Genomic DNA, 10,978 nt, shown 5'->3' on the forward strand with positions numbered 1-10,978 from the left:
GTTATTGCTGGAGTAGAGGCCTCAAGGGAAGAGGTACCTCTCCCACGACACCAACCACAGAAGACTCTCCACTTCACCTGGTAGACCCCTGCGGATGACTATCGCAGGTGACGCGACCTCCGCTCCGCAACTGTTGCGGGTTGTCTCTTCGTGAGGAGGCGGCGTAGTGTCTCCAGGCGTGAAGCCGAAGCGATGCTACTGCTTGTGAAAGATGTTGTAATGTGGTTGTTTGAGTAGCCTGTGTCGTGGAAGAAGCTCTCCCGGGAGTTCCGACAGGGGATGCAGAAGGTCCGGAAACCGTACTGCGTATAGTTGCAGCGGAGCTCTCAGGGCCATCGAAAGGTTGACAGACAACCTGGTCTCGTTGAGACCCCTCCTCAACAGACAACAATGGTGGGAAGACGTAGGCGTCAATGCTGTCCCACCGTCACCGGAAAGCATCTTGCCAAAGAGTCTTGGGGTCTGAGACTGGGGGGAAGTACAGCAGAAGCTTGAAGTTCCAGGCTTTAGTGATCAGGTCCCCCAGGCCAGGACTTGCTGGTTACTAGAGGAGGGTCCTCTGCGGAGAACGTTGAACAAAGATGAAGACGATCTCGGACAGGTGTAACACCCTCCGACCTCCGAAGAGGAGTCTCTGAACGTGACCTCCCCCGAGGGGAAGAGTCACTTGCAGGAGAGACCGTAGGCATCAGCTGTCCCCAAAGGGAAACTGAGCCCTCAGCAACAACAGCAGGAGGAGTCCTCCGAAGAGGAGTCTCTGTGGTGAACTCCCCCCCAGGGGAGAAGCACTCGCAGGAGAGACTGTAGGCTCAACTGCCCCCCGAAGGGGACAGAGGCTTCAGCAACAACAGCAGACGGAGGCCTCTGAAGAGGTGTCTCTGTGGTGCACTCCCCCTCGGGGGAGAAGCGCACTCGCGGGAGAGACCGTAGGGCTCAGCTGCCCCCCCGAAGGGGATTGAGCCTTCAGCAACAACAGCAGACGGAGTCCTCCGAAGAGGAGTCTCTGTGGTGAACTCCCTCCCGGGGGAGAAGCACTCGCAGGAGAGACTGTAGGGCTCGGAAGCCCCCCGAAGGGAACTGAGCCTTCAGCAACATCAGCAACAACAGCAACAACAGCAGAAGAGTCCTTCAAAGAGGAGTCTCTATGAGTGTCCTCCCTCGCGAACGAAAGAGGAACACTTCGTAGAAGAGACGGGTCAGCCAGTGACCTAAAAAGAGCAATCCTCCGAAGAGGGGCTCCTGCAGTTGCTCAGCCCCTTGAGCGTAACTGCAGGTGTGACCGCTCAGCACCAAGAGCATAGTCGCACGAATTCCATGGTACGAGCTTGCAACCGCTCAGCCCCTTGAGCAAGGTTACAAAAGCGGTCGCTCAGCACCAAGAGCAAAACCGCCGGAGGACCAGGAACAAAATAAAGGCAAGAGGAGTTCCCCCGAAGGGAAAAAACTCAAGCCTCGACGGGAAAACTTCCCTTGGAAGGGAAGTTACCCACCCAAGGAGGCGAGCCTCCTTAGTGTTCTAAAATGAACTGGAGAGCTGTCAGTCGTCACGGGAGCACTTCCAGGAGAAGGAGACACGCCCCTGACGAAGATCTATAGGGGAGGCAGCAACAGCAGATTCCCCAGGCCCCAACAAGACAGCTCGCTTCGTTGCCACATTACAGAAACGAAACTAGATCATTAACTGTGAAAAATAAAAATAAAAAATCATTAGTTAACATTCATTCCCCGGGAAGACTCCAAAGAGGAATCCCGAGGGAAAAGAACACAAGAATTACACAACAGGCACGTGCCCTCAAAACCACTTACACTCACGGAAGGAGAGCTGTAACAAACACAGAATTATAACAATTATAATTATGTAATTATGTAATTTAAATATGAATGTTCACAAAATAAAGAACGAAAACCCCGAAAGGAATCGTTCTACAAGAAGCTGAAAAGTCAACAAATACAATTAGATTCATAAACTAATTGAGACAAAATGTACGGCGCAGCAACTACACCCACACGGGAAGGAAGCTACTCAGACGTAGTAAAGGTAAAACGTAGTAAAGGGTGAACGACCTCAGAGAGAGAGAGAGAGAGAGAGAGAGAGAGAGAGAGAGAGAGAGAGAGAGAGAGAGAGACCGTAGTCAAACTCGATCGCGACCCATGAAATTACACCGTGGTGGCCTAACTGCCGAGGTCTCCACGGAGATATCATACACTACACACACAAGCACGAACTCTGAAAAGGAAACTTACTGATTTCTATACTCAAATATATAATAAACACGAAAATATTTTTACATATATATTGAGTATAAGAAAAGTAAGTGATTAAGTAAAGACAAAACAAATAATGGCTGCCAAGCGAGGACGAAGACAGGCACGTCTGTCCATCGTCCGAGCCAAAAATGAAGTGAGACATTTCACCGGTGTGTGAGGGGGGGAGGGGTAGCAAGCTACCCCTCCCCCTACCCCTGCTAACTAGCGCGGGGTAGTAAACCCTCGTTAAAATCTAATGGCTCGTCAATTTCAGCTACGCCAAAAGTAAACCCAATATAAATAGCGTGGTTTGTATTTCGGTTACGGAACAAACCATCTTCTAATTCAATAAGCAGGCAACATAAAAAATGAATACTGTATTCTAATATTCAATCCATTGGAAATCTTACAAAAACAATTTCAAAACCATACCTTTTTTCATGCTGAGATCTAACATGACAATGTAAGCTTGACTTATCGGTAAACGACCGTTCGCACTGGTTGCATTCATACTTACAATCTAGAAGAAAAAAATTCCTGATTACATGACCTTTAAACTATTTAGAATAAAATAGACACAGCATTATCAAGATTACAAATAAAGTCTGTGTTCAAATCTAACAAAATATGGACTTTTGTACCATCCTTTGAACACACAATGCTAAGATAACTAAAATAATATTCCAGGAAGGGTATAAAAAATTTAAGAAAAACTACATTCTGTGCAGGCCATAAATTAGTATGTAACAACAAAAATAGTACACTCCATGGGCACTCTGTTCTTCAATCTATGGTGGTGAAAGTTTGTGCTTATTTAGCATTTACCCACAGCCTTGGTCTCAACTCTAAGTATTCTTCAATTCGTTTTTTTTACATTATTATTATTAGCTAAGTTATAACCCTAGTTGGAAAAGCATGATGCTATAAGCTCAAGGGCTCCAAAAGGGAAAATAGCTCAGTTAGGGAAGGATATGAGGAAAGAGATAGAGTAAAGTAGTGTGCTAAAGTGTACCCTCAAGCAAGAGATTTCTAATCTAGGACAGTAGAAGACCATGGTACAGAGGTTTAAGGCATTACCCAAGACCTGAAAACAATGGTTTGATTTTGGAATGTCCTCCTAGAGCTGCTTAGCATAGCTAAAGAGTCTCTTCTACCCTTACCAAGTGGAAAGTAGCCACTGAACAATTACTGTGCAGTAGTAACACCTTCAGTAAAGAAGAATATTTCTGTGTTTTTAAGTGGTTATGTGTATGAGGAAGATGAGAATGTGTAAAGAACAGGCTAAAAAATTTGGCGTATGTGTAGGCAAAGGAAAAATAAGCCACAATTAGAGAGGGATCCAATGTAGTATTACCTGGTCAGTTAAAGGACCCAATAATTATCCAGCAGTAGTATCACAACAGGTGGCTGGTGACTTGGCCAACCTACTACCATTTGAATTATCTCCTCCCCAACTGAAGACGTTGGAAGAAACACTTCTTCTAATTATTCCAAAGATTGTTTATAGTTCACACAAGAGAGCACGATACGAAACTTATCAATGACAAGTTTGATACACAAAATCAACAACCTTGAGAAATTATACAAAATGCAATAGAACGGCTTTTGTAACATACATAAATACAAGTCTCAGATTTCAAACTCTGTAAAAAGAAGGGCATTTTAATTTTCTGATTTACTTTCTACAAAGCATAAATCTTGTGTCCTGATTACCCAACTAAAATATTACTTAAATAATGCAACTTCGATGACATCATATAAGAAATACCATAAAAGATTTCTTTGAAAAACAGAATTTTAACAATAAAATATATAATTTTTATACTCACCTGATGTTCATATAGCTTCTTGGGTACAGTCAAAACCCTTGTAGCTTACAAAGATAAATTCTAACAGAAACCAAAATTTCAACAAAATATCCACAGGCATTCTTGTTATTGAAAATTCCTCCAAAGGCATTCTTGTTATTGACAATTCCTAAATTCACATCGATCCAAAGAACTTACAGTATATCATGCATTAGACTGCCACTTTCTATCTTCCAAACTGTCCAGTGAACTGGTAGGAGTCTTCTCCATGTCAGAAAAAGAGGTAAAACGTTTCCTAACGGATGTTAGAAAGGAGTGCCATAGACCTAGAAGGCCTACTAGTCTCGTTGGTATTTTGACATAAAGCCTTCTAGAGTGGAATCCTGATGGCTTCCCACCATTGCAAAATAAATTCCTTGAAGGTGGAAATTCACAACTTTAGTAGCCACTGGCTCATAGGAAGCCATGGAAATGCCAAGAAAGAGATTTCAAAAGCATCCTTTGATACCTATGCCTACTTGTGTAGCCACCTCCCTAATCCTATTAACTTTCAAAATGTAAACCAAGAGGGAGGAAGAAAAGAAGGACTGCTTCTGAGGACCAAAAGCTGTCCCCACCATAGAGGAACATACTTATTTCGTATGTAAAAAATTTACACTGTATTTAAAAAGTATAAATAATACAGAGGAATCCTGTACAAAAAATATCTCTCTGCCAAGGAGTATTTCAAGAATACCTCCACTTTATTAACTACAACCAGAATTTTTCTAGCATATCAGTTCTCAAACCCTTGGTACCAGAGAGTAATTTGATTTGAATCAATACTTAAGCTAAGCCAATTATTTTTCATATCTCTTAGAACATCTTTGTGTGATAGGTTTTTTATATCAATACAGAGCCGGAATTAGCAAATGATAAAACTAATCACATCTTAAGTAATTTATTTGCATACCTTTCAGAAATAATTTTTCCTTATCATTCAATAGAGACACCTTATCTAAGATAATCCCTAAGATCATCCATATAAATAGCGAAGGGTTTTTTATCGAGTGTCGGAACAAAGGTCATTCATAAGAAATGTAAGGTAAAAAAGGCCTCATTGAGAATGAAAGCTACTTAACTTCAATTGTCATCATAATATGAGTAACACCTGGTGAAATTACCTTGAAGATCATCCCCTCCCCTACATCAATCATAAAATGCATTGCAAAATTTCATCTTGAAAGTTCATTTATGATGAACCCAACCTTAATCAACATTAAAAGTTGTATAATTTCCAGTAATTTACAAACAAAACAAGTGAATATTCGTAATGGTAAATCTACATATACTGTATCCATGTAATACTCATCATCATATCCAAGCACATTGTATAGCAAGTAAAAAAAGAGAAACAGAGCTCTTACTTTCATGTTTTTTTATATGTTCCTTTAAATTAAAAGGTTTCTTGAAGTATGCATGACAATACGGGCAGGTGTGCAGTAACAGGTCGTGGATGTACATGTGTTTCTTAAGATGGTTTTCCTGCAACAAAAGATATACATTTATCATCTAACCTCACTGAGAAATAACCAAAAATGGCTATCGTCTAATAATTCAAAAGTAGTGAGAGAAGTCTATCAGTGAATTTGGCTTACAAAATATTATGATTATGCACTACAATACACCATTAAAAATGAATAATTTTGAGAATTAAGGTACAACTTCTGCTCTCAATATGTCAAAGAATATAAAATGGGGAAAAATTATTTGATAAGCTGTCATCTAACATCATAAGAAAACTTAATTGAAAAATCATTGATATATCAGTACAGTACGTTAGAAAAAGGTTATTGGACAAAACATTAAAATACCTGTTAGAAAACTAACATATTAATAAAATAATAGGAGCTTAAACCTTAATGCCAGGGTCTAAAGATATTTTGAAAGATGTGGATGAAATTTGTCTTTCCAGAACAACTTACAAAATACCTGGAAAGCTTTCAAACATGTTACAACTTTTATCCTATTTATCATTGATTCATTCCTTACTCTTGCTCAAATTTACTTTTAATTTTTCTCATCTTATAAACACTTCTAAATTATTTGACCAACTTTGCAGTTCCCCTTCACTATTAATCAATAACACTGTATCATTTGTCTGTTAACCAATACGTACTTCATACACAGACAATTTAAAAAAAAAATATAACTTTCAACTATATTGGGAAAGGGTTGCAGAGAGAAAAACAAGGTATTAGAATTAGGATGTACAAGGAAAAACTGAAGAGAAGACCAACCAAACCTTCATGTTATAGCAGAGGACAGGTAAGGAAGAGGATGGAGATGTATCGTACCGGGAAAAGATGGAGGTTAAAAGAATTCCCTCTATTCTTAACCACTTAATTTGTCCTACATATCTGTTTTTAATCTAAACTCCAACTGCTCCTCCTTTATCAATTCTTCAGCAATACTTCTTGCATTAAAAACAATACCCTACATCAAAGCTAATGCTTACAGTATTTAATCAAATTATGTAAATAATTTTTACTTTCATATCAACAATTTCCACCCTGCTTCCTTGACATTTTTTCTTCTATTACTCTTTACAACCAATAACTCATAAAATAACTACACACTCATTCCAATGACAATGAAGAATTCTCAACTTCGGTATATCAATTTAATGCATTCAAATACATTTATTTCCTCCCTAAGTACTTCTCAGACTTACTAACATATTTCTGAGACCCTCTGCTCTTGAAACGACTCTCTTGTATACCACTATACAATGTTTCTACTATCCTTTAACTGCACTCCACACATTTTACTTCTTTCTTCTTAACTAACCTTCTCGCATCATTATCCAGCCATGCTTTTCTTCGATACTTTTTCTGGCATGAATATACTTCCAAGACTACCAGATGTTTTAGTGATCTCAATCTTAAATTTTGAATATGCATAAACTTTTTCCACTTAAGCATTGTTAAAATCCTCCTATTTTACTCTCTCTTCCCCTTGCATGTATTCCTCGCTTTCTCACCCTCATGAAATAAAACCCTTTTTGGTTTTAACTTTTTCTTTAACCAAGGAGTGATCATGAACATGTATGTCCATACATACTTCTCATAATTCTATCATTGTTTATTTTTTCATTGACTAAACTAAGACATATTCTAAAAATTTTCTTCATCGGTTTTTCTTATCAAGATATACATATAAATGGTCTCAAATATCAAACAATATATCAAATTTCTTCATATACTCTTAACATGAAGATCTTTCCAACATTTTTGCAAATGAAACACAACTCCTAATACTACCAAACTACAAACTACACTATCTCTTTATCACACATCTTATCTTTGCATTAAAACCTATCAGTACGATCACCCTTCCACGTACTTGAAGCCGAACTATACATAGATCTAGAATTTTTGGAAATATTCTCTTCCACTCTCATTCTTAGATCAAGTACTTTCACCAACAATTTCAGCAATGGCTAATTTTACCTAAAAATTCCTTGAACTAAAATTATTATTCTCTTACCTAATCACACTGCTCAGACATACCAAGCAGTAATCCCACCATTGTCATTTTATAGTCATCTAAGACACAATCTTGCCCATTTCTGGTTTTGGTCTAAAATAGTCATCCACTTAAGTAATACATCGTCACACTACAGATAAGGGATTTTGACGAAGGAAAAATCTATTTCTGGGAAGAGACCTGTGACGCCCGGTGAAAAGGGTCCTTCTTTACACTTTTCTGATAAAAATCTTCCAAATATACCAGAGAAAGATAAAAGCATGGAATGCAGAGGTTACTACCCTCGCGCGAGCACCTTGTGGGTGTCGTGTATACAACAGGGGCGTGTGAAAACCACTATTCACAGGCTGTCTTCCATTTAGATAATTCCTTCATCAAAGGGAAGGGCCGTAACAGAGGCCCTAGAAAACACACTTGGACCACGCCACCGACACCTAACGCGCGCCCTCTAGGACATCCTTCTGTTTTGGACTTGCTCGCGTAGTTGGGTTGTTTGTGAAATTTGTAAAGAACTTACATCTATCCTTACTTATAAGAGAAAGGAAATTACCTTACCCCAGCAAATCTTTCTTTACATACAGTGCAGACCAAGTTCTTTGGTTTCCCAGCATTGTCAGTTTCAGCTTTCTTCCTTCGTTTCTTTAAAAAGGTCGGAGTAGGAACTGGTTCCCTTTCCTGAGGAAGAAAAACAACTGTAATCTGATATCTTCATTTAATTTTTAAACCCATATGCAACCTCTAAAACATTAAAATATACATAAGTACAAACCATAGCTTTATATACCTGTATCAGTTATGATAAAGCCTGTAATTTTATGCATATGAAAACCAAGACCCATTGCTAATTTAAATTCAGTTTCTATTTCATTCTCCGAGAAAGACCCATTTCTACAATGCATAAAGTATAAGCTTCATTATGGGGAAGAAAGTATATTGTATAATAATCCCTTGACTATTGCAGATGCTACGTTTCAGACACCAACTTGACAGCTGAAACAGTGAAATAGACACAGAAATCTAAGGTACAGTATAATCTTTTTACTATCTTTATAAATTTAAGCTTTTATAAACACTCTCAACAATTAAAAACCTCTTAACCCCTTCGCTACGATGACATCGTTATACGTCAAAAACATGCCTGGTAATGCAGACTTTGGTGTCATCATTATCATCACTACTATTACAAGCTAAACAACAAATATAAACCATTTTGAGGTTAAAATTACTCGTATATCCGACAAAAGAGCATAGCACATGGTCGTATATCAAACACAGTTCATCACATATACCAAAGGCACTTCCCCCAATTTTGGGGGGTAGCCGACAACAACAAGAAACGAAACAAAACAAAAAGGGGACCTCTACTCTCTACGTTCCTCCAGCCTAACCAGGGACTCAGCCGAGTTCAGCTGGTACTGCTAGGGTGCCACAGCCCAACCTCCCACATTTCCACCACAGATGAAGCTTCATACTGCTGAGTCCCCTACTGCTGCTACCTCCGCGGTCATCTAAGGCACCGGAGGAAGCAGCAGGGCCTACCGGAACTGCGTCACAATCGCTCGCCATTCATTCCTATTTCTAGCACGCTCTCTTGCCTCTCTCACATCTATCCTCCTATCACCCAGAGCTTTCTTCACACCATCCATCCACCCAAACCTTGGCCTTCCTCTTGTACTTCTCCCATCAACTCTTGCATTCATCACCTTCTTTAGCAGACAGCCATTTTCCATTCTTTCAACATGGCCAAACCACCTCAACACATTCATATCCACTCTAGCCGCTAACTCATTTCTTACACCCGTTCTCACCCTCACCACTTCGTTCCTAACAGTTCACACTCGGGGAAATTTCCCTAAAAAACTTCCTCCTCCTCCTTTCTTCAGTTAACCAACAAATTCTTTGGGATTCTAGCCTTTATTTCTGATTGTGTAAGAGCTATTTTAGTCTGTTTTATGTTAACATAGTAGAATCACACCACACTCTCTAGCCAATGGTGACATTCTCTGCCCGAGGCATTACTCAACCCACCCGACACACCCAGCTTAGAGACGTAGGGATTATCATTATTATTATTACTCGCTAAGCTACAACCCTAGTTGGAAAAGCGGTAAGCTATATGCCCAGGGGCTCGCTCGAATGGGGAAAACAGCCCAGCGAGGGAAGGAAAAAGTGAAAAATAAAATATTTTAAGAAGAGTAACATCTCATCCCACCAACAATCAAAATATTATGATTCTAGTTGTTATTCACGATTATGTAAGGTCTATTTTAGTGTATTTCTATGCTGGCATAAGTGTTCAAATCACACGTAGCATTCTTCAATTCTCCAACTCTGGTTCCCACAAGTCCCACCCGTAACGTAAGCAAAATGTTTTACCAGTAATGCAAGTTGACACATTTGTTTTTTCTTATCTTATTCCTTTTTCCTCAACTATCATTCCTAAAATGTGATATCATCATCATGTCATATATTTTGTATTAGTATTACTGTATTCATTGTTTTAACAAGTAAAAGTAAGCCTACTGTCATTATTTTCATTTATTGACATTCTACAAAGTACAGTAAGGAAAAATTCAGTCCATGCATTTTCAGGAATATATTTTCCCTACACAATACTATTCAAATAAAATATGAAAAAAATTCTTGGCCCAAATTCCATAAAATATGGGCCACACAATTAAAATACCTACCACAGGAGGGGGTATGGGTTGAAATGTTGGAATGCATGGTCGATAAAATATACCAAGAATCTCTAGCATTCGCTGAAGTTGGTCTTCTTTGATATTGAACTCGGAAGTGAGTTGCTCAACCCTGGCATTAATGTCCCAAGGGCCAGTTGCAGACATCCTGGTGCTAGTTGCACAAACTGCTCCTTCCTGGTATGAACAAATGTAGCAATCCATATTAAAACAATTTAATGAGAAGAAAATCTTTAATAAAAAAGAAAAAGCACTAGAAATGGTCTTGTTATGGCACCGGAGAATATTCTGGTTAGCTATGAAACTTTAGTATGTATCATGAATCTCACTGAACTTATATGAAAAGTTCATAAAAAATCAATTGCACAGAACAGTTGATCTATAAGTAAGTTTATTTCATGGTTAAAACTATTCAACTAAGAAAAAGATTAATAAAAAATACAAATAATTGAATCAATAAATCATTCTATTTCATGGCCATGATTATTCTATTAAGAAGAAAAGATGGGAGAGATAAGAGCACTGTTGTCTAAATCCAACAAATTACTATTACAATCATCATACCATTATTATTATTGTTATTACTTGCTAAGCTACAACCCTAGTTGGAAAAGCAAGATGCTATACGCCCAAGGGCTCCAACAAGGAAAATGGCCCAGTTAGAAAAGGGAATAAATAAACTACAAGAGAAGTAAT

At 38.8% G+C, this 10,978-nt stretch overlaps 1 protein-coding gene across 3 annotated transcripts in view; it reads right to left on the reverse strand.

Moving 5' to 3' along the window:
* LOC137632673 (uncharacterized) overlaps window positions 1-10,978 on the reverse strand; it is a 33,276-nt gene that overhangs the window by 6,698 nt on the left and 15,600 nt on the right. For all 3 annotated transcript variants that reach the window (XM_068364755.1, XM_068364756.1, XM_068364757.1), the window contains 4 exons: window positions 10,274-10,459; window positions 8,139-8,258; window positions 5,462-5,579; window positions 2,680-2,767 (listed from right to left, as the gene is read on the reverse strand). In XM_068364755.1, the coding sequence (XP_068220856.1) occupies window positions 2,680-2,767; window positions 5,462-5,579; window positions 8,139-8,258; window positions 10,274-10,459 (512 nt within the window). The remainder of the gene's footprint in view (window positions 1-2,679; window positions 2,768-5,461; window positions 5,580-8,138; window positions 8,259-10,273; window positions 10,460-10,978) is intronic.

Source organism: Palaemon carinicauda, chromosome 41 (genome assembly GCF_036898095.1).
Source record: "Palaemon carinicauda isolate YSFRI2023 chromosome 41, ASM3689809v2, whole genome shotgun sequence".
In the NCBI taxonomy this organism is placed as follows: Eukaryota; Metazoa; Arthropoda; class Malacostraca; order Decapoda; family Palaemonidae; genus Palaemon; species Palaemon carinicauda.